At 42.8% G+C, this 25,032-nt stretch overlaps 1 protein-coding gene and 1 pseudogene across 1 annotated transcript; one reads left to right on the forward strand and one right to left on the reverse strand.

The window, feature by feature from the left end:
• The first annotated feature begins 940 nt into the window (after positions 1–940).
• On the forward strand, positions 941–10,617 carry LOC123502708. Its single transcript, XM_045251915.1, is given in 5 exon segments — positions 941–1,079; positions 1,893–2,543; positions 2,545–3,351; positions 3,353–3,414; positions 3,417–10,617. Coding segments are annotated over 4 exon segments (3,528 nt in total). The 5' UTR covers positions 941–1,079; positions 1,893–1,899; the 3' UTR covers positions 5,432–10,617.
• A 2,147-nt stretch (positions 10,618–12,764) lies between these two features.
• On the reverse strand, positions 12,765–21,595 carry LOC123502868 (annotated as a pseudogene).
• Positions 21,596–25,032: the final 3,437 nt, after the last annotated feature.

Here is a 25,032-nt window from a genome sequence, read left to right on the forward strand (position 1 = left end):
TTTTCGTTTATTTTTTGTTTGTGTTTTTTTCTGTTTTGTTTTGTTGTGTGGTTTGTTGTTTTGGTTTTGTTTTTTGTTTTTTTTCTTTTTTTTTCATAATGATGTTATTGATTTTTATTTGTTTGGGATAGTGATGGATCTCTCTCTCTCTCTCTCTCTCTCTCTCTCTCTCTCTCTCTCTCTCTCTCTCTCTCTCAATGCATTAATACGTTCATTATAATCTATTTTCCCCATTCCTATTGTATTTTCTTATGTAACGCACACATCTCTTACCACGCCCTTTCCTTCGACCTGTGCTAGCTAATAACAATATTACATCAACAAAACTCCAATTACATAACAGAAAGAATAAATAAGTAAATAAATATGATAATAAGTTTCAATATACCCATCCATCCACCTACCTACACCCACCCATCCCCCAACTCCCATCTCCCTCTCCCCAAACACACCTACACTGCCAGATGTTTAATTTAATTGATAAAAAAATAGAAACAAGGAAATGAAAAAAAAAAAAAAAACAATGACAGTTCACTCGGTATTTTCCTAGAGCGAGAGCAAAGATACGATAAAATTCCATTGGGTAATTTCCACACCAACACACGTGCCTTTTAGAGCGAGAAGAGAGGGAAAAGAGAGGCAAAACACGGTATAGAGAAGAGAGAGACATGGAGCGAGCGAGACCCAGAGAGAGAAAGAGAAAGAGAACAAGAGCCCCGCCATTACCGCTCGCCATAATGATTGAAGATGATGAAAAAAAAGCTATCATATCTCCCAAATAAAGCCACGGAGGATTATACACATTAAAAAATCTTATAGACAATTTCATCCGCTACAATCTGGCAGCTCTATGTGGCACGGGGAGGCTTTAATCATGGTAAAAATCACAAAAATATAGAGAAAGGTGTCATGGCCCCGTTGGAAAGCCAGAGTGTCAGTGGTCGGGTGTTTACATTTAGCTGCGCCTGAGTTGGGACGTCGTCGTTGTCATCCACTTTTTCCTCTTTTGTCCCTTCCTTGTCCTTCCCGCGGCCCAACACGCACGCTAATGAGGAGCCACGACCTGCCGCAGTGACCAGGTGAGCTGCAGTTGTCCTTAAAACAGGCGTGGGGAGATAAAACACGCCATAAGTTGAAAGTAATGCTCTCCTCTTGTTTTATCGTCTCATTTTTTTTGTCTCTTTTATTCTTTTCTTCCATTCCACGCCTCGCTCACTGCCCGGCTGACCTTGAAATTACCCTTGTTGCTTGTTTTGTTTGTATAAGTGCGTGTGTATGTCTGTGTGTGTGCGTGCGTGTGTGTGGTGAAATATGTGCGGGTGTGGTGCGTGAGTGGTTGGCGGTGCGGTGGTGGTGGTGGTGTTTGGTAGTTTGCTATAATTTGGTGTGCTTGTGTGTGTGTGTTTCTTTTTTACTTGCTTGCCTGTCATCTTGTTTGTGGTGTGTGTGTGTGGTGTGAGTCATTATGGTCTTACTCTTATTATTTATTAAGATCATTCATTATCTATATTGTCTATTCTTCAGTTAAAACTAAAGAAAAGACAATAAAATGAAATGTTTTAACAAATAGTGCTACAGTAACACATCCTAATGATCATCACACCACCACACACTTCACTGACTTCTTCCTGTGTGCTGTGGTGCTGCTGGTGGTACAGTAGTGATGGTGTCACATGTACAGACAAGACTGATATCCACCAGCAGTGGGGAGCCATAACCCACCTGTCAGTACACTCACAGAGGGAGGATTGCCTACTTAGTCACTCCACCACTGCACCTCTTGTTACATTGTGTGTTGAATGAGTGTGGTGGTGTTTTCCCTGCATGATGGTGATGATAGTAGTAGTGATGATGTGTGGTGTGGTGGGTGAGTGTGGTGCCTGTCTTTGCAGCCTCATCATGGGTGACAGCAGCCAGTCGTGCCGGGGCTTTGAGACGCCAACCCTGGGGAACGACCTGTGGCCCATGGGGTTTGATGTGGACCTGGCCCTGGATGCCCCAGGTGTCCGCAAGGGCCCCGGGGGCGGCCTGGTGTCTGGTGGCCTGGGTAGCAATGGCGGCGGCGGCCTGAACACCATGCCGGCCGTGGGGGGCGGGGCGGTGGGTGGCGGGTATGGGGACATGCACCACCTGTCCGGCCTGTCCTCCATCCTGCCGCGCTTTGACGACCTGCACGCCGGCGACATCTGCCAGATGACAGACCTCACCAACTCCCTGCCCAAGGGGGACAGTGAGACAGCCCAGAGCCTGCTGGCCAAGCTCACCTGCCAGGACCTCGGCCCTGACCTGTCCACTGGCACCGACCCTGGCCACAAGGAGCTCGAGTCGTCCCTGTTTGAGCAGGCCCCGGCCGGCATGGCCTCGGGCCACTCTGGGTCTGGCCCAGGCATGGCCGTGGCACACAAGGCGCCGCTAGAGTCTGCAGATGTGTACGGACGGATCACCTGCTTCGGGGGCAAGCTGGTGTTGCAGCTGCGGCACATTAATGTCAACACCAACTACACCCTCAATGTGAGTGTGTGCTGGCTGTGTGGGGAGAAGGTGAGCTGGCTCCCAGCTGTGCACACACAAGCACTCCCTGCACGGCATGTTCCAGGCCAATGATGAATACGTGCAGCTGGACATTGAGCACTACATCATCCCAGACCAGGCCCTCGACCCCCCTGCCCCCCAGGATGTGGCCCCTGCCGTCCTGCCCCACCCTGACCCCTCCACTCTGCACCATGAATTGGCTGGCCCCAGAGACCTGGAGCTGCCGGGGAACCTGGCAGGGGGCAGCAACCCCCTGGCCATTGGCGGCAGTGGTGCAGCGCTGCAGTATGGCGGTGGCCAGGACGCCCCCCTAGTGCCACCCCTCACCTCGGCACCAAACCTCATGACGCCCACCCAGAACCTGATGAGCCCTCCGGTGCAGGCCAACCCCTCCTGCATGAACCCCTCCTTCGGACAGCTGTCCCTGCCAGCCATGCCCATCACCTCCAACCAGCCCACCCTCACCCCAGACCTCACCGGCATGACAGCCGCCACCCTACCGCAGGTCAGCCAGCCACTGTGCTCTGCCAGTGCCACCATGTTTGAACTGCCCCACCCTGACTCAGCTCCCACCATGGCTGCCGCCTCCCTCAGTGACACCAAGGCCCCCATCCAGGCTGGCCAGATGGCCGTGGCTAGCAGCAGCTACTCCCTCGGCACCAACCTCAACACATTCCCCGTGAGCAACCACCTGGACACCACTGCCCTGCACCCTCCACCAACCCCACACCGGGAAGTGCTGCCCAGGAAGCACCTGCTGCCTTACCACACCACACAGTTCATGGCCGGAGACTACAGGCCACACCCCGGACATGGCTGGCCCGGAGAAGCACACAGAGGTGCAGTGCCTGACACCGTTGCACACCGTCACCACCACCTTGACGTGCAGCTGCAGCGGCATGAGTTCCCAGCCAGGAAGGCGGAGACGGGCGCCAAGAAGAGGAAGAGCCGGGCGCAGAGGAAGCCCAGCGTCATACAGATGAAGGACTTCACCAAGGCAGACCCCAGTGAGACCCTGCAGCACATGAAGCCCTTCACCATGGAGCCCATGGAGGTGCTGCCCCAGAAGGTGTACACCTCGGAGGCGCTGCCCGGCCTACAGGCCAAGACAGAGCATGGCATGGGAGCCGGCCGGCAGCTGGTGCGGCCTGATGCCGCCATCGACGACTGGCTGAAGCACAACCTACAGGGCGGAGACCTGATGCCGGTGGAGGGCGGCATCAAGCCTCCCTTGGCAGAGCAGAAGTACAACCCGCCAGAGGCCAAGCTGGACGAGCACAAGGTGGAGGACGGCTGTAACAAGCCAGACCCACAGCTGTCCCCCTCCGCCGAGCCCCGGGAGCCAGACCAGACCTCCCGGCTGGCAGCACACATGCTGAGCAAAGGCATCGACCTGCTGTGCCGCCTGTGCTCGCAGGACTTTGGGAAGGACATCCACAAGTACAAAATACACATGAAGGAGCACGGTGTGGAGGAAATGTCCTTCTTTGCCTGCTACTTCTGCCCCAAGACGTTCGGCAAGGGCAAGCACTACCGCCAGCACCTCAAGACACACATCAGGACGCGGCGGTTCGCGTGTCGCCTCTGCACTGCCAGCTACAGCCGCGAGGCAAAGCTGCGGCGCCACGTGCTCACCCACAGCCAGGACCACCAGACCAAGGAGTACAAGTGTTCCAAGTGCCCAAAGTCCTTCATCACCAAGGAGTACCTCCACTCACACATGAAGATCCACGCCGGCAAGAAGTTCAAGTGCGAGACTTGCGGGTACCTGTGCTCCTCGCCCTTCAACCTGGAGACCCACCGCATGAAGCACACCGACGTCAAGCCCTTCAAGTGTGAGCAGTGCGAGAAGACCTTTGTGCGGCGGGACTTCCTGGACAAGCACATGGAGCAGGTGCACAAGAACAAGAAGAGCAAGTGTGAGGTGTGCGGCAAACTGTTCTCCAGGAAGGACGTGCTGAAGCGCCACCTGGCCGTGCACAACAACAAGACCTACGACTGCGAGATCTGCGCCAAGAAGTTCTCCCGCAAGGACCGCCTAGCCACGCACAGCAAGGTCCACAAGCTGCGCACCGACTACAAGTGCTCGCTGTGTCCCGCCTCCTTCACACGGAAGAATGTCCTGGACAAGCACGAGAGGATCCACAAGACCAAGGAGCAGTGCAAGGTGTGCCACAAGTTCCTCGCTTCCAAGACAAGACTGGAGAGCCACATGAAGCTGCACGACAAGGAGAGCTCTGGCAGCAGCGCGCAGGAGGGCGGCGAGGGCATGGTGAAGTGCGAGATTTGTGACAAGTCCCTCACCAGCAAGCACATCCTCAGGAAACACATGAAGGTCATCCACGGAAAGTTCCCTGAGAGGAAGAAGAAGAAGAAGGTGGAAGGAGTGGTGGAGCGGGAGAAGAAGTTTGTGTGCCAGTGGTGCTCCAAGGGCTTCACTCGCAGCTGTAACCTCAACACACATCTCCTCAAAGCACACACCAAGGACCTGGAGGAGGACGAGTTTGAGGACAACCTTCCCTCCGTCCTGCAGCCTCCCAAGGGACAAGGGGACAAGGAGAAGCAGGGACCCATAACCACCACCACTTCCCCTTCCACCAGCCTCCCTGCCACAGCCTCCTACCACAGCTTCTCTGCCACAGACTCCCTCCACAGCACCATCACCACTGTGGGAGGCAGCATGGCAGTGGGCACCACCTCCACCACATTCCCCCTGCCAGCTGTGAGTCTTCCCACTTCCACCCTGTCCCCCACACAGACCCCAGACACCCCTGCACCCCTCCAGCTGTCCTCACCGCACTTCCCTGCCGCAGCACCACCAGACTCCCCCATTAATCTGTCAACGGATGCCATCACTGCTGCTGCCTATCTTCTGGCCTACCCGTCATACCCATACTAGCCTCTGCCCATCCCTCCCTAGACACTACCCATCACTTGCCAACCTCCATCAAGTTTTGGGGAATGACATTTAAGTTTCTTGGTGATGGGGATACCAAAGATGCTGCTTGTGTTTTACCGAGTGGTCTGTGACGGAACTCCATGACAGTGTTTTGTTGTGTTTCTCTTCAAGGTGGCATTGTTTTCTTTGTTTTGCTGTTATCTGGACGATTTTTTTATATGTTAACTGTCCTGTAACTTTGTGTTGACGTGTGGCTTTGGCTTATGACTTACGTGTTCACAGTGATGGCCAGATGGATGGTGAGGAGGAATGCAGCTGCAGTGGTGAAGGGAAGCAAGTGAAGTGGTGAGGCAGAGCATTCTCAGTGTGACCGTCAAACTTTTTAATGGTGAGGTGTGGAAGAGAAATGGTGAATCTTCCCACTCAGTAACCAAACACATGAATTACACCATTAAGAGCAAGAAAAGTGACAAATTTGGTGATGAGTCAAGTGTGGAGAAGAAAAATGGTGAATTTTCCCATATAATAACCAAACACTTTCTAAGATGAAGAAAAAGAGGTGAATATGACCAGTGGATGTGTTTCAGCGTGGGAGCAGAGACAGAGATAGGACGGAGAAAGTGAAGAATGAAGTGAGAGACTAGGAGTGTGCAGGAGGGAGGGAACTGGAAATCAACCCAAAGAGAAGGGGTCATGGATGTATTGAAGCAAGACTCATAGGTACTAGATGTAAATAGAAGATAACAGGAGACAGAGGAAGGTAGGGAAAAGGTGCTGTGTTGTGGTAGATTAGTAAAAATTTGTGTGGAAGGAATAATGGTTTGCAAAGTGTCATAACCGAAACTAGAGTGGGGAAAGTTATAATTAGTGGAAAAAAAAAAGATATGTGGGAAACCCTTTAGGGAAAATTTATGAAGGAGAGAAAAAGGAATGCAAAGTGTCATAATGTTAGGAAAGAAAAGTGAATAGGAAGAGGACAATTGAGGAAGAAAAGTGATCTGTTTGTGAAGGAGGAAAATAAGAATGGAGAGTGTCATAATGTAAAAGAAAAAAAGATTAGAAGCAATCACAGGTAAAGAAAGGTAATTAATATAGCAAACTGTATAGGGAAGTTTGTGTAGGAGGAAAATAAAGACTTCCAGAGTGTTATGACCAGAAAACTTAAGATGGAAGGTGGAAAATGGAAAGTTTGTGGGAGAAAAAAAATGACAAAGTGTTATAACCCAAAATAAATATAAAGAAGTATTCATTAGTTATGGAAAAGCAAGAATAAAGAAGAATAAGAAATCACAGGTAATGGAAAGTTTATAGAGGAAGAAAATAAAACTACAAAGTGTTATAAGCAAAAAGAAAAAGAAAAAAGCAATCAATTAATCAGTCAATCAATAGTTAGAGAAAAATGATAGAAAAGCAAGAATAAAGAAGAATAAGAAGTAATCACAGGTTAATGTAAAGTTTATGAAAGAAAAAATAAAACAAACTAGCATCAAAACTTCCCCCCCAAAAAAAAAGCAATCACTAATTACAGAAAACCAGTGATGATGATGGCGATGATGATGATGATAATGATGGCAATGATGACGGTGGTGGCAGTGGTGAAAATCAAACACGAGACACCAAAATGTAAAAATTGTCACTTCCTGCCGTGTGACGTACCGGCCGGGAATCAGAGAGGCTTGGACGCTATTAGTGGTGCAGGAAAGCGGCGAAGGGAGGCTCCAATCTCATTAGTGTTAAGCCTTACTACTATCACATTTATTCTTCCAAAAGTGAATGTCTGGGGTCTGTTATAATTACCGCCCCTACCCCCCCACACACACCATATCTGGCTGGAACACACCTGCACGAATCTCAAGCTAATGAAGGGAATGAATGTGTGTGTGTGTGTGTGTGTCCAGCATACTACAAGCACCTTTATTATCTCTCACATTTTGTTTCTCCGAGTGTGTGAAATAATGAAGTGTGTTTGCATGTTCTTAGTATTTACACCTAGTCAGCTGATGATCTTTTGTGTGTGTGTGTGTGTGTGTGTGTGTGTGTGTTTCCTTGACCACAAAACACTTCCCAGCTCTATTTTTATTCCCTCCAGATTGTTTTCTCCTTTTTATATATATATAACTTACAATGTGTACAGAAGAGGACTTTTATTTTACTATTATAACGCATTTTTTTATTTACTACATTTTACTTCACCGCGATGTATGTATGTATGTACGTTTGAAGTTCATAGTTATTCAGTGTGTGAAAATGAAAACAAAAAGTACAGTAATGTAAAAATACAAAAAAAAACTTGAAAAATAGAAGAAAAAAATTGCCTATAACTCTTACACATCCAAAGTGCAAACTGTTGCTCTTATATACAATAGTTATGCCCCAATACACACTTTCCCAGCCCTAGGAGTGCCCAGAGAACTGACGCTACTACTACCTTATCTTCAAAGCTAAAATGTAAGCTAAATATAAGGCCAGGAGTGGATATATTCTTGTGTGTGTGTGTGAGTGTGTGTGTGTCCAGATGAGAGGCATTGAGTCAATCACCGCTTGGCTCATTGATCGCATCACTTCCGGACTTTTCTGTTGTTTCCGCGGCCGTCTTGAAGCACCGGTACAAAGCGGGGTGTGTGTGTGAGCAGCGAGTGTGTCCCTGTGTCCCTGTGTCCCGTCAGTGTGTGTAGTTTTTTTGTACAGAGCTTGTTAGTGGTGTCAGTCGTTGCAGTGGAAGGTGTGATGTGTCCTCAGAGTTTTGCTGGTGTGTGGCTGCCTGTATGTGTTTTGTGTGACTACTATTCTACTACTACTACTCCCACTACTACTACTACTACTGCTGCTACTATTCTGTGTACTTACAAAATTGTTGTAGTTATGCGGTGTAATGTTAATGGTTCCCGCGCCGCGCCCCGTGTACAGAGGAGGGGCGGCGGCGGGGCGCTGTCTTAGTTATGGGAAGGTTTACCTGAAGCTACAATGGAACCTCAGATTGTAGTATCTTTGTTATCATTCCTATAGAGGAGAAAACCCCAATTAGAAATGACAAAAGTAAATTAACATATATAAATATATATATAAATATATATATTACCTAAGCATAAGTTGATCTCCTTATAAGCTGCTACCTGACTTTTCTCAAAGAAATTATAATTTTTTAATGTTATATAAGTAAGATCCAGTTTCTAATGTAGTTTGTAAAAATGTATTGCAAAACTGACAACATCAAATGCATTTAGTGTCCAGTGGGAGTTGAGATAATGGCGACTCCCGGCCTGACACTGCCCTGTCTTGTGTTCTGTTTGTGGAGTCAAGACGAGGTGTAAACAAACAAACCCAGGTAAGGCGCAGTGCACCGCCCGGCATGGCACTGCTGCCTCACAAACACAATGGCTGCGTCTGGCCTGGGCTGCCCTGCACTGTCACGGCTCCCCCCCGGTGTGTGTACCCAGCCCGGTGGTGCAGCCACACCGCACTCCCACAAGCGTCACCGCCACACCACCGCGAATCAGGTGTGCTTTGGAAGTGTAAATGAAGCACAAGTCACAAGTGATCTTTTTGTTCAGTTTGTGGATGAACAGCAGGAAGTGTGGAGTGTTGGTGGTGCTCCTCTGACTGTGAACTGTCTGCCACAGGGACGAAAAGTCATGTTTACTCTATACTGTCTCACGTAGATTGACTGTCACCACTTTAGTGTTATTATACTTCAAGTCACAATGTCACAAAGATTAACATAAACTTGTATTACTTTGTGTACCAGTGACTTCAGATTCATGAGTTACCTTAAAGAAATGACAGAAAAAATATTGAAAAATAAAATAATTGAAGAAGATAAGGAGTTACATCTAATTTACAGAGTTTATGAACAGTTTTAAGGCTCATTACTCAAGCAACTCTTCTGTAAGTCACAAGTCACCTGTGTTAGTGGTGTGCTTGTGATGCTGGGTGCTGACTGGTTCCTGTGGCAGACAGTGGGGGGAGGGGGAGAGGCAGATTAAGGTTCACAGGTCATTCAACACAGAATAAATTGGTGGAAATAACATGAAAGGAAATGGAAAGGAGAGAGAAAGAGAGAAGTTTAGGTGGAAGTAAGAAAAGGAAGGAGAAATTTGAAGCATAAAGTGAAATAAAGAAGAAACAGCACAAAGATTATTTATGAAACTGTAATGATTTGTTACTTTGTTTGTGTGTGTGTTAATTTAGGACAGACAACCAAGGGAATCGAAGGGGACTTGTGTGCCAAAAAAAATGACTATTATTACTGTGACCCTGAATTGACTGAGTTGCCAAAATTTTGAGGTATGCATAGGTAATAATTAATGTTGCTGTATTGGGTGACGTGTTTTGTTTCCAAGCATACCTTCTCCTCCACCTCACTCCTGTACACACGTCACCAGTACATGCCGGCCCACCAGCCCACCAGCCAGCCCTTCAGTGTGCAGTGGTGAGGGTGTAGGGTGTTGCCTGGCCAGGGACGGGACTTGGGAGGGAGTGTCTAAATGTTTACCGTTAATCCTGCAGTATTTCACCACCTTCAATGTACCTAGTTCAAAAATTATAAAAAAATAACATATATAATAGTACTGTATACTGTATACATATATATACACATATATATTCACATAAATTTTCACTTAATTAGCTGGAATGCATCAAACACTTGCCGGACGAGGTATATTTTTCCCCTTTGTATTTTGAAGCGAGAAACATTATTTTTGATAGAGCAACGGTGTGCCAGATACCGCGACACAGCGCAACGCGACACGACAGTCCCATTACCTCAGCGACTCACCACTGACGAGATTCTGTCTCCACAAACTCCACTCTGGGATAATATGCACACACGCACAGTACAAAACACTTTACTAAAGGAGAAGGCATATTAGGAGAATAATTGTATTGTTTAGAACCTTACTCATTGTGGTCTTTCAGTAGCTAAGTAATCTTTAGGGTCTAGAATCATTCCCACCACCATCAGTCTAAGGCTTGCTGGACGCCAGTATTATTGGAAGGAGGGACCGCAGCCGCCGCCGCGTCTCCCTCCCGTAGCGTTGCAAATGAAATATTATTATAAGATCCATTCAATGTTGATTTGTATATATATATAAAAATATATATAGTTTAATATAAATGTAATATTTCAAGTTTTTATACAATTACATTTTTCTTATAAATGTCATTGAATAAATTATTTGTTTAATTCTTTTACTTTGATCTAACCTTTTGTGTGTGTGTGTGTGTGTGTGTGTGTGTGTAATTCACCTCGGTCGCCTGCTGGTCACCCAGCCAGTCTTCCCCATTACGGATCGAGCTCAGAGCTCATAGGCCGATCTTCGGGTAGGACTGAGACCACATCAACACACACCGGGAAAGCGAGGCCACAACCCCTCCAGTTACATCCCGTACCTATTTACTGCTAGGTGAACACACCCCACACATTAAGAGGCTTGCCCATTTGCCTCGCTGCTTACTGGTGTGTGTGTGTGTGTGTGTGTGTGTGTGTGTGTGTGTGTGTCCTCAAGTCCTGGTAAAAGGGAACACATCAACTCACAAGATCTGAACTACACAAACTTTGCAAGATAATACCTTTTATTGATTCTTGTTTTGAGACACCTTGCACTTCCAGGCTTAAAATCATGATCCAAAAAGTGACAGAAGAAAGTGAGAGAAAAAGACAAGAACAATAACAGAACACCACCACTCTTGTACAAATCTAAAGGTGTCCCAGTGCTCAACACCTCTTAAGTCTTACATAAGAAAATAACATGTAATAGTACACGAATCACTGAATTTCTAAGGCACACCACCAAAGTAAGTATTTAATTTGAGACTTCCTTGGCCATCCTTGTAGAAATAGATAGCCACTTTTTCTATTCGTTCCTGTCTATTCACTTAACATTCTACCTGACACTTCTTTGCTGCTCCTTGTGAAAAATAGATAGTCACACTTTATATCTCTTCCTGTCTTTTCATTGAGCACCTAACATTTTACCTTACCTTTCTTTGCAGCTTCTTGTAAAAAAATATATAGCCACATTTTTTTTTTATTTGTTTCCATCTCCACATTTTAATACATTTTACTTGACATTTCTTTGCAGCTTCTCGTAAAAAAAAAAAAAACATATAGAGCCACATTTTTTATCTATTCCCATCTCATCTCCACATTTTAATACATTTTTACTTGAGATTTCCTTAGACCTCCTTTATCTGTGTTGTCTCTATACTTTTAACACTTCACATTCTACCTGACATTTCTCTGCAGGATCTTGTGAAAAATTGAGTGCCACATTTTTTTCTGTTTTTGTTTTTACACTTCAGTACATTTACCTGACACTTTCTTGGATCTTCTTGTAGGAATAGATAGCCAAAATTTTTATCTATTTTTGTCTCTGCTTAAACAAAACATTTACCTGACTTCTTTTAAGAGAGAGAGGTGTCAAGATATTTGTCCCGTTCTTTTGCCGAATTCTTTCATATTTTTTTAGAGAGACTACAATTCCAGTGGGCCTTTTTTTTTCTAATAAAGTTTTTTTTGCCCTTAGTGGTTCTCTTACAAAAAAGAAAAGAAAAAAAAAAAAAAAAATAAATAAATAAATAAATAAATAAAACTTCCTCTGGCTTCTTTATAAAAATATGTAGCAAAACGTTTTACCTTATCTTGTCTCTAATTCTAACATTCTACCAGACATTTCTTTGTAGTTTCTTGTAAAAAATAGATAGCCCCATTTTTTTTTTAATCTATTCCTGTTTCTACACTTTAAAACATTTTACCTGACACTTCCTGGAGGCTGTGTGTAGAAATAGAGGGCCACACTATACCTGCTCCTATCTCAATACTTAAACAATATATTTACCTGACACTTACTTCACCCTCCTTGAAAAAATAGATGCCCCTACTTTTTATCTACTCCTGTTTCTACAATTCAATGTATTTAACCTGACCTTTCCTTGGCTGTCCTTGTAAAAATAGCAACACTTTTCACTTATTCCTGTTTCTACTTTTCACACACTCCGCCTGACACTTCCTTGGCTCTCCTTGTAGAAAATAGATAGCCACACTTTTATATGTTTGTGTCTCGATGCTTAACACAATATTCTATCTCACATTTCCTTGGGGCTCATGGTAAAAACAGTAAAAATAATGTTAGGAAAATTAAAAAGAAAACAAGTAAGAACATAATTGTAAAAGGAAGAAAAACAGGAAAAATGAAAGACCAAAGAAGAAAAGTATCTGAAAAGAGAAATCAGTTAAGAGAAATAAAAGAAAAACAAAGAATATAGAAAAGAAAAGTAACAGAAAAGAAATAGAAGTAAAAAACATGAAAAAAAAAACAAGTAAGAAAAATAAAAAAGCAATGACAAGAACCACAAAATCAACCCCCCCCCCACTAACACCTACAAATAAAGACAACGAAGAGACAAACACCTTATCGTCTTAACTGTCCAATGATGCGCTGGGTGATGTCCGACAACTGAGGAGACGGGGGAACATCATCAACCAGGCATGAGTCTCCCACAGCTTGCCCCTTGTCACCCAGCAGCCTGTCCCACCCACCAGCTGCCCGGGAATGCTGTGTCTCTCCGCTGTGCCAATCATTTTCATCCCCCCACGTACCGTTCAGCTTGTTCATGGCCTCGGAGAATGAATGCTTGGGTTTGTGAGGCAGTGTGGGTAACGAGTCCTGGTGATGTGGTTGTGACATTCCCCGCAGTTGTGATGCTCCTATTATGCTCCTATTTAGCAACACCCCCTGGTGAACCTGTGGGCACGACATACCCTTGAGTTCACTGATTGGCTGTGTCAACATTTTCACCTCCCTGTGTGTCTCGGGTTGGTCGTATTCCTTCCGCTGTGCCAAGAGGGACATGAAGGATTTTGTCACGTCCGAGAGCTCTGGTGACTGAGGATCTTCACCTTTTACCTCCGTGTGGGGTGTGAAGACTCTAGCAGCCGTGGCTCTCCTGAAGGGGGGCTTCTCTGTGGGTGTTAAGGGATGGTAGGATGTCACTGGTTCCTTCATGGCTCCAGAGGGTTTCCAGGTGTAGGACATGTTGGTTTGGTACGACAGAACAGGCTCCTCGGGTGTGTCCTGCGCTGCTTCCTCCATGCGGCTGTTATAATGCAGTATGGGTTCCTCTGGTGTGTTGCGCTGTGCTGCCTCCTCAATGCGGGTTGTGTAGTGCAGCACTGGTTCCTCTGGCGTTCTGTTCTCCTCGTAGCTGTTCTTGATGATGAGCTGGGTGTGCAAAATGGGTTCCTCTGGGGTGGTGATCAGCGGTGCACACTTCACAGCACCATCACACCGCTTGGACAGCAGCTGCATGGTGAGGGAAGACAGCACTGGTTCCTCTGGGGTGGTGATGCTGTGAGGGGCGCTGTTTGTGTCTGGCTCTGCATCACATGTTGGGGTCTGCATTGTGTCTGTCTCCATTTCCCCTGGCGTTTCAGAATCTACCTCTGTGTTGGGGGTGGCAAGGGTGGTGGCAGGGGTAGTGGCAGGGATGTCCTCAACTGTCCCTGTCATCCACTGCTCCATCATCATGTATGGTTTAGGGGTCTTCGGGGTCTTAGGGATCTTGGGGTCTGGGGTGTCCTTGGGGTGTTGATAGCCAAAGGGATCCTGCTGGGGGTCTTACAGGCAGGTGTGGCTTCAGGACTGTGGCTTGGCGATGCTATGTTGGGCTGTGGTGGATGGTAAAGAAAGCTTCAGAGGGGAGTTCAAATATGCAAAGACTGGGAAAAGTGATGCGATGCTGTGTTGGGCTGTGGTGGAAGGTAAAGAAAGGTTCAGAGGTTTAAAAATGTTGTGATTGAGAAAGGTGACAAGTTGAAGCTGTGTTGGGCTGTGGAGGGAGTAGAGAAATGTTCAAGTGGGGTTTAAAAATGTTATGATTGAAAAGTGTGTTAAGATGAGACTGTAACTTGTCTTCTGAAACCCTTTTGTGCTTCACCTCCACCGCTTCAAAAGACTTTATTCAAATTGACGCAGGTTTTTAAGGTGTTTTTACGGTTTTAAAGGCAGAGTGACAAGATTTCTATAATATTAACTGGAGAAACACTCTTGTAAACCCCACTAGTCATCTCTGTGGCCCTTGAAATAGTCATGGTGAGAGAGCAAAGTGTTTCTGAATACAGGCTTGTGTTTAAAAATATTGTGGTTGAGAAAGATGACGAGATGAAGCCGTGTTGGTGTGTAGTGGGAGGGAAATCAGGTAAAATGCTATGACTGGGGAGAGGGACAAGATGAGACTGTGCTGGTCTGTGGTAGAAGACATAGACATATTGAAATGGGGTTTAAAATATTATAATTGAGAAAAGTGACAAGGTAAGGCTGTGTTGGGCTCTAATGGGAGGTATGCAAGATTCAAGTGGGGTTTAAAACAAATGTTACGGAGGAAAAAACAAGTAAACAAAACAACAGACCCATAATTCACTAGTAAACAGGGACCAGATAGGCCTGAACACCCCTCACCTTCCTGCCACTGGTGGGGACTGGTGGTCTCTTCCCTTGCATCGCTGGTCGCATGCAAACATTCAGTTCAGGCGTCACCAGCAGGCCACCACTACCACCACCACCACCATCACTGTCCTTAGCCACACTGTGAGAGTGAGAAAGAGGCAATGCTTTGGTGTAGCAGTGAGTCAGGAACCTAAAAGAGTAGATTTATATAGTTTAATTTGCCATCTTGCATCTTAACACTCTGGAAATGTTTTTTCTCTTTTATGTAAGAGGGAGAACTGGCTAAAGGAGAAAAAAAAAAAAAAAAAAAAAAAAATGTTAAAAACCCCACCCACTGAGGTGCCAGTCCCTAAAAAGTGAAAAGGAAAGGTGACTCCATGGATGGTATAAGAGTCATCACTATTTTTTTCCCCAAATTCTAAATCTTGAGTGAAGAATGTATGTGTTGCTATAGTATGTCTGTTCTAAAGTGGCCCCGGGTCTCGGTCTGAATGGTGTCCCGGGGAATGCGTGGCTGTCAGATCTTGAGGCAAACCGTGAGCTATCCTTGTAATAACAGAAAAAAGAGTATCATTCACATAAGATCAATTACATTATTAGTAAGCTGCCATATGTCTTAAATCCAGGAGCAATTATACAGTAGACAGACTATAGGTGCATGTAGTTTTGTGTGAAGGAAATAAATGCTACACTCTTACCCTCACATACTCTCATCCATTCCATTGCTGCCCTGGAAATAAGGGAAACAACAGAGCCCTAAATCACTCACCTCTCCTTTGTGTCCTTGGCAGTAGTCTTGGCCTTGAATGGGGTGTCCACCTCAATTTTAGGGATAACATAGCCATACCTGTGTCGAAGGGGAGAGCAAGGAAGGCAGCGTTCAGAATTATTCCTTTTTCTTTAATGTAAGTCGGAAAGCTGGCCAAACATAACCTAAGACCAAGGGCAACATATAAAACATCATTAAATATTACCTCACCTTTTTTTTCCTTCTAAGGCTGATTGCTAATGTGTGTTTGAGTGTGTTTTGGGTGTGTTTGGATGTGTTTTGGGAAGTTTGGATGTGTTTTGGGTGTATATAGATGTGTTTTGGGAAGTTTGGATGTATTTGGATGTGTTTTGGGAAGTTTGGGTGTGTTTGGATGTATTTTGCCGGTGTATGGATGTGTTTTAGGGTGTTTAGAAAGTTTGGGTGTGTTTTGGGGGAGTTTGAATGTGTGTCAGTCTATTTTGGGGATGTCTGGATATGTTTTGGGGATATTTGGATATGTTTCAGTGTGTTTTGGGGGTGTCTGGATGTGTCTGCATGTGTTTTGGGATGTCTGGATATGTTTGGTGGATATTTGGGTAGGTTGGGTGTGTTTGGGGTGTGTGTTGAGTGTTTTTCAGGGTGTTTTTCCTCATCTTACCTTCTATTCTGATTAATTTCTCTCCTTTTCTCTCTCTTTTTTCTATTCCAGGTTAGGTTAGGTAAAACTAGATTATGTCAGAAGAAATACCAGCACCACACAACCTAACCTAACTTAACCTAACTCAAACTATTAGTACCTAACTCCTTACTTTCATTAATTTCTCTCCCATATCATTGTTTTCTATTCCAGGTTAGGTTAGGTTAAAATGGGTTACATTAGAAGACATACCCACACCACACCAGCTAACCTAACCTAACCAAACCTAACCTAACTAACATTGAATTAATCTAACTAACACCACACAATCTAACCGAACCTAACCTAACCTAATCTAATCAAACTAACAAATCTATTAACAAATTCTCTTACTCTGATTAATTTTTCTCCCTCTCTCTATACTAATCTAATACCACACACTCTGATCTAACCTAACCTAATATAACTAACAAATCTATTAACTTACTCTATACTCTGATTAATTTTTCTTCCCATCTCTCTCTCTCTCTCTCTCCATTCTGGGTTAGGTTAGGTTAAAATTAGGTTACATTAGAAAGAATAACCTCATCACATAACCTAACCTAACACTACACTATCTGACCTATCTAACCTAACCTAACCTAACCTCTTCAATACTGAGACACATATTTACTAAGATTTTGGGTATGACTAGACCATTTAATTTGCATTTTGAAGCGTCTATGGAGGTCAAAAGATAAATGGCATGAATCTTCACTATTCTAATCACCCACATAAGTTTCTGAAGCTGCAAGAAATCACCAAATAGTAACAAGAATGAATATGGAAGTACATAGACCATTTTATCAATATTAGGAAGACTCTATGGAGGTCAAAATATTAATGGCCAGAGTCTTAACTATTCTAATCCCCCACATAAGTTTCTGAAGCTGCAAGAAATCATCAAATAGTAACTAGAATGAATATGAAAATGAGTCATGGTACTGAAGGGGCTAACCTAACCTAACCTAACCTAACCTAACCTAACCTAACCTGACCTGACCTGACCTAATTAAGACAGTCAAAGAGGTACCCACTGAGAACAATACGTTTCCATTTTGTGTATGCCGGCCTCCTGCTCCGCCACCAGCTCCCGGGCGTCCTTCAGGTAGTTACTGAACCTTGTCAACTCTCCCACTCCCTCCCGAACCTCACTGGACAGCTTCTGTTGGTGGGAGAGAGTGAGTGAGTGAGTGAGTGAGTGAGTGTGAGAGGTTAATTAATTTTGTGTGGTAAAGAAATGGCTTGTGTGCTTTGTTCATTGTTTTGTGTGGTGAGAGCGGTTTGTGAGGTGAATGAATTGTAAAAGATATGAAAAAAAAAGGGAAAACAAGAGAGAGAGAGAGAGAGAGAGAGAGAGAGAGAGAGAGAGAGAGAGAGAGAGAGAGAGAGAGAGAGAGAGAGAGAGAGAGAGAGAGAGAGAGAGAGAGAGAGAGAGAGAGAGAGAGAGAGAGATTAATTATTTCATGTGGTAAACAGTTTGTCAGGCTTTGTGTGGCGAGAAAATGGGTTATGAGATTAATTAATTGTAAAGGACATAAAAATTAAAAGAAAAAGAGAGAGAGAGAGAGAGAGAGAGAGAGAGAGAGAGAGAGAGAGAGAGAGAGAGAGAGAGAGAGAGAGAGAGAGAGAGAGAGAGAGAGAGAGAGAGAGAGAGAGAGAGAGAGAGAGAGAGAGAGAGAGAGAGAGAGAGAGAGAGAGAAAAAAACATCTTGAATATCATAATAGCTTTCACTGAACCAGGCAAGAAACTACCAAGACGGGACAGCAATTTTTAACCTCCTTCAGTACTGGGACACTTTTATCATGAGTCTTGAGTATGATTGGACCATTTCATTTACACTAGCAAGGGTATGGAGGTCAAAAGAATAATGGCCAGAGTCTTCACTATTCTAATCCCCACATAAGTTTCTGTAGCTGTATAAAATCACCAAATAGCGCCCACAATAAATACGAAGACATGCCATGGAGGTGAAGGGGTTAAGCTTAAGACTACAGCTGGGGAATCTTAGAGTTAGTGCGTGGCTAACCTTGAGGTCCTGAAAGTCCGCCCTGACCCTGTTGAGTCCGCCATCGTACCTGTGTGGGAAGGAACTGTGGGAGAGAAGGGAGTTAGAATAAAAATAACATAGACAATTTAATCAGAACAAGAGGTACAGAAGAAGAAGAAGAAGAAGAAGAAGGAAAAAGTGAAGTTAGGTGGAATAGAATAAAGATAAGAATAAGAGGTAATGGAGAAAAAGTAGTTAGAATAGAAAGTAATAATATGGGAGAGAATTTAATCAGAACAGGAGGTAATAGAAGGAGAGAAAAAAAAAATGATATCATGTGTAAGAGAATAATGATGTAATAGAATAAAGGTAAGAATAAGAAGAAATATTTGAGGGGAGAGAGTAGTCAAAACAGAAAGTAATAATATGGGAGATAAATTAATCAGAATAAAGGCAATAAAGGGGAAATAAAGGTGATGTCATGTGAAGTGAAGTTAACAGAATAAAGATAAGAATAAAAAAAAAGTAAAATAAAAAAAACAAAAACAAAATAAACAGGGACAAAAATAAGAACAAGACCAAAATATTCCAAAGCAGGGGAAGAAAGGAAGGGAGGAGAAGGGGCAAGGACAGGATAAAACACAATAAGAACACAAAACGTAAGAAAACGATGGAAGCTACAAGAAACAGCCAGGCCTACACGTGGCAGTGCCTGTATGACCAAAGCTATTTAATTCCATCCATCAACCCCATTTGTAAATTTGTCTAATCTCTTAAAGCTCCTTATTGACTTAGCACTGACATGATTACCGAGTGCCTTCCATTCCCACAGTCCAGCACACTCCACTCCATTTCTTGTTGCGGCAGAAATTGAGGAAGGATTCTAATAAGTATTTTCAACAAGGAATATGAAAAATTGAAATAAATGCCATGAAACCACCTGAGTAAAAGAGTTCAATTAACCTCTTGGCTGCTAATTGGCACACCTTTCTTGAATTGTTTATCACTATGGGGTATTTCTACTTTTCTACAGCTACACTGAATCTATAAACTTGATACAAATTGCAAAATATATTCTCTCCTGTCCCCTTCTTTCTTATGCGCGCTTAAAAATATTTCACACATTACATCTGGTTAGGTTAGGTTAGGAACTCTGTAGAAAATGCAAATATATTCTCTCCTGTCCCCTTCGTTCTTATACATGCTTAAAAAGATTTCACACATTACTTTTGGTTAGGTTAGGTTAAGTTAGGTTAGGAACTTTGTAGAGAATGTAAATATATTCTCTCCTGTCTTCTTTCTTATGCGCTTAAAAATATTTCACACATTACATTTGGTTAGGTTAGGTTAGGAACTCTGTAGAAAACGCAAATATATTCTCTCCTGTCCCCTTCTTTCTTATGCACGCTTAAAAATATTTCACACACTACTTTTGGTGATGTTAACTGTTACACATCACAGTGAAAGAGTTAATGCTAAGTACAGAATCAAGCTGGGATATTCAATTTACCAGTAGATGTGATGAAAGGCTAAGAATACTGCTTACCCAACTAAGCAAGAGAGTCAAGTAGATGAAAGGTTTGTGCAGCGAGTGTTACTAGGATTAGAATCAAACAATGCTAATCATAACAGCCCTAATGGGGGTTAGAGACTCACCCTGGGGGATGGCGGAGGTCTTCCTTTATGGCATTGAGCTGGGAGTCTATGTCGCTGCAGAGGGACCGCAGCTGCCCAAAGAAGGTCGCCATGGAGGTCAGACAGCGGAAAGACTGACCTGCCGAGAGGGAAACAGTTAAAATGAAAAGGAAAATTGATACATAAGGAGATGAAAGGGAAATCATACTTAGATTTTGAAAGGGAAATTATGTACAAGTTAGGAGAGGAAAAGGGAAAATACATGGGGTGGAAATATGGACCTATTAAAAAGGAAACAGTAAAAAGCAAATGGGAAATTATATGTACTGAATTAAGAGGGAAACAATTCAAATGGAAAGGAAAATTTATACATAGGGAGTTGAAAGGGAAATTATACATAAACTAGGGAAAGGAAATAGGAAAATACAAAGGGTGGAAATACTGACCTGCCAAGAAGAATCCAGTTAATAAAGAAAGGGAATTTATCCATAAGGAATTGAAAGGGAAAAATTATACATAGGTTTTTGAAAGGGAAAGGAAAAAAATTATACACAGGCTCTGAAAAGAAATTTATGTATATATTTTTTGAAAGGGAAAAGGGAAAATATACATAGGTTACTGAAAGGGAAAGGGAAATTTATACATAGGTCATTGAAAGAAAAAGAAAATCATACAAGCTGATGAAAAGAAAAAGAAAAAGAATACACAGGTCAAGGAAAAATGAAAAAAAGAAATAATACACAGGCTGATAAAGAAAGGAAAAGATAAAATATATGAAAGCTGATGAAAAGAAAAAGAAAAAGATTACACAGGTTAAGGAAAAGGAAAGAAAGAAATAATACATAGGTTGATGAAAAGAGAAGGAAAATAATACACAGGCTCTAGAGGAAAAAAGGGAAAAGAAAAATAACACACTGGTCAAGGAAAAGGAAAAAAGGGAAATAATACATAGGCTGATGAAGAGAGAAGGAAAATTATATACTAGCTAATGAAAAGGGAAAGAGAAATTACACACAAGCCAATGAAAAGAAAAAGGAAAAGAACACACTAGTCAAGGAAAAGGAAAAGGGGAAATAATACACAGGCTGATGAAAAGAGAAGGAAAATTATACACTAACTAATGAAAAAGGAAAATAGAAAGTATACACACAGACTGATGAAAAGAAAAAGAAAAGTAACACACAGGGAGCCAGGAAAAAAAAAAAAGGCAACTCGTATGAAATTTCCAAAGTATAAGCGGGAAAAAACAAACAAACACCATCACACACCGGACACTAGAGGGCAACACAAACAAACAAACACACACACAAACCACATAAAAAAAAAAAAAACACAAACACCTGACTGCAACAAAACAAAACAACAAAAACACAAACACCTGACATCAACAAAACAAAAAACAACAAAAAACACAAACACCTGACTGCAACAAAACAAAAACGACAAAAACAACCAAAACAACAAAACCAGGCCATTCCTTCCCCTCACACTCATGTCTTCACCACCACAGCTTATATTTACCGGGGAAGAGTGAGAATTGAGTCCTTTCTATCCCCCAGAGCAGTATTCCACCAGCCACGCCTTAATATTGACAGTAGAACACTCACAGGGGAGGTTTTGTGTTACGAAGCTCTCTGTGTTGGGTTCAAATTCTCACCCTTGTGTTGTCAGCGGGTTCGGGGCGTTTCAAATTCGGTGCTTTTTATTTATTTTTTATTCTTTTGTTTGTTTCGTTGATAATCTTATAAGAAGTGATTAATTGGTGTGTGAGTATATTATAATTTTTTTTTCTGTCATATATGTTAGTTTTGTGTTTAAATTATCACTTTTGTGTTGTCAGCGGGTTCGGTACGTTTCAAAGTCGGTGCTTATTTATTTGTTTATTTTTATTCTTTTCTTTATTTCGTTGCTAAATTTATAAGAAGTGATTATATTCGTGTGTAAATATATCCAGATTTTTTTTCTTCTACTACATATGTTAGTTTTGTGTTCAAATTATCACCCTCGTGTTGCCAGCGGGTTCGGTGCGTTTCACATTCGGTGCTTATTTATTTATCTATTTTTATTCCTTTGTCTATTTCGTTGGTAAATTTATAAGAAGTGATTAATGGGCGTGTAGTTATATTAGAATTTTGTTTTTCTACCATTTATGTTAGTTTGTGTTAACATGTTTGAAATTCGGTACTTATTATTTTCTCAATTTCTTTACTTATTTCGCTGTTAATTATGTAATAAAATATTCATGGTTGTGTATCTATATCGGAAGGCTATTTCGTTTACTTTCTCTTCCTCTTTCAGTCTTCTTGCCATCCTTGTTGCATACACTACTACAACAATAAAGTTATCAATCAATCCCATTAGAAGCGCGGGGCCGAGATGGACAGGTGGTGGCGATGACTGTTGATAATAGTACCCCCTATTTTTGTGGAACGTTTTCTTTATCTGACAGGGTTTGATCGGGTGTGTCAGGATTTGTGGAGGTGTATCAAGGTGTGTGAGGGTGTGTTTGGATGTGTTACGGAGTGTCATGGTGTGTCAGGGTGTATTAGGGTGTGTCATGGTGTGTCATAGTGTGTCAGGGTGTATCAGGGTGTGTCATGGTGCGTCACAGTGTCAGGGTGTATTAGGATGTGTGTGAAGTTAGGGTATATGAGGGCGTGTCAGGGTGTATCATAGTGTGTGAGGGTGTGTCAGGGTGCGTTAGCGTGTGTTAGGGTGTATGTTATGTCAAGTTAGTGAAAACAGAAAGAAAATGAAGACATGGTAAAATATCTTTAAAACAACCTTTATAATATCTTAAGTAACACATTTCCTTCACTATGGATCACGAAGGAGTTAGAAAACAGGAAAAATATCTTAACTGGCCCCTCCCCAAAAATGAAAGAAAGAAAGAAAGAGCCACGGATCATGAAAGAGCTATACTCAATAATAATAATAATAATAATAATAATAATAATAATAATAATAATAATAATAATGAAAAAAAATAACCTCAACTCGCTAAAATAAAAAAAGAAAGAAAGAAAAGATAAATAGATAGATAGATAGATAGATAGATAGATAGATAGATAGAGAGAGAGAGAGAGAGAGAGAGAGAGAGAGAGAGAGAGAGAGAGAGAGAGAGAGAGAGAAAACCACCGATACATTAAAGTGTGTGTGTGTGTGTGTGTGTGGAATGATCAATTACTGCCACTGATCAATTTTTTCTGCATAATCCACAAATCCTGACAAACCACATCCACTTACCCATCTCCCGCCCACCACCTGTCCAGACCACCCCCACACGTGCTTCCACCCCATCCCCCCACCATCTGCTCGTGCCCCCTCACGTGTCCAACCTCAGCAGGGACACCACGTGAGTCTCCTGCCGCGCGGTGGGAATGCACGAGACCAAGGGAGGCTGTGGTAGTGGTGGTGGTGGTGGTGGTGCAAGGAAGAAAGAAAGAAAGAAAGGAAAGAGGAGGAGGAGGAGGAGGAGGAGGAGGAGGAGGAGGAGGAGGAGGAGGAGGAGGAGGAGAGGATGATAGTAACGAAGAAGAAGAAGAAGAAGAAGAAGAAGAAGAAGAAGAAGAAGAAGAAGAAGAAGAACAAAGGAATGAACAAGACGACAACAACAACAACAACAACAACAACAGCAGCAGCAGCAGCAGCAACAACAACACCAATTACTGCTGATACTACAACAGCTATAATAATAATAATAATAATAATAATAATAATAATAATAATAATAATAAGAAGAAGAAGAAGAAGAAGAAGAAAAACAAGAAGATAAAGAAAAAATTCAACAACACAACAACAACAACAACAACAACAACGCCACACTATCACACCCACGTTCTAAAACTTTCCTACAAAGAGAGAGAGAGAGAGAGAGAGAGAGAGAGAGAGAGAGAGAGAGAGAGAGAGAGAATCAGATATATCTTCAAGAAAACTACTTAAAATCCCGTTTTCTTCAATCTTCTCAAGGGGCCACTCATTTATTACCAAACTTCATCGCCAGCTGTGTTTCGCCCCGCCCCCCCTAACTCCCACGCTCTCTCTCTCTCTCTCTCTCTCTCTCTCTCTCTCTGGTCAGTGTTCATAAATATTCCAAATTTTTATATGTTTTCTATTAGTGTTTTCTTCTGATCATCTTTTCCTTCCTTCCTTAATTCCTCCTCCTCCTCCTCCTCCTCCTCTTCTCCTTCCTTCTTCATTCCATTTCTTTTTCCCATCTGTCTTCCTATCTCCATCTTTTCCTCACTTATTCCCTTATCTTTTATCCTCATTATCTTCTTCCTTCCTCCTTCTTTTCTCTTGTTAATTTACTTTCTTTCATATTTTCATCTTTTCACTTCTTTTCTTAACTCTTTTTATCCTCATCCTCCTCCTCTTCTTCTTCTTCCTTTCTCTTCTTATTCTCATCTTTCTTCCTTCTTCATCTCACTTCTTTTATTCTTATCTTAATTCTCTTCCCTCCTCCTTCTTTTCTCTTCTTCCTCTCGTCTTCCTTCATATATATATTTTCTCACTTCTTCCTTCATTTCTATCTTCATCCTCGTCTTCTTTCCTCTCCCTTTATCTTCCTATTTCTATCTTCTTTCGTCTATCCATCTCCTCACTTCTTCCTTAATTTCTTATCTTCTTCCTCCTCTTCTTCCTTCTTGTTTTCTCTTGTTACTTCTGTTTTTCCTTTATATCTCCACCTCTTTCTCACTTCTTTCTTTATTTCTTATCCTCATTCTCTTCCTCTTCCTTCTTTCCTCTTCTTTCATCCTTCATCTGTTCATTTCCTTACTTTTTTCCTTCATTTCCTACTTTCATCCTCCTCTTCTTCCTCCTTTCTTTCTTCTTTTATCTTCTTGTTTTCATCATCCTTTTATCTATCCAACTCTCTCTCTCTCTCTCTCTCTCTCTCTCTCTCTCTCCTCGTCCTCCTCCTCCACCACCACCACCGTTCCGAGGCTTCGAGTTGAGTGAACCTTCGATCGAGCTGGGACTTCGAAACAATAGATTCAGAAGGCTATTAATAACACCCGCCTTCATCCTACTTTCCCGCCTCGCTAAGCCTTAGTGAGTGTGAGCTACAGTGGCTAAGTTCCGCTCCAGGGAGGGAAATT

The sequence above is a fragment of the Portunus trituberculatus genome, chromosome 12, assembly GCF_017591435.1.
Source record: "Portunus trituberculatus isolate SZX2019 chromosome 12, ASM1759143v1, whole genome shotgun sequence".
NCBI lineage: Eukaryota > Metazoa > Arthropoda > Malacostraca > Decapoda > Portunidae > Portunus > Portunus trituberculatus.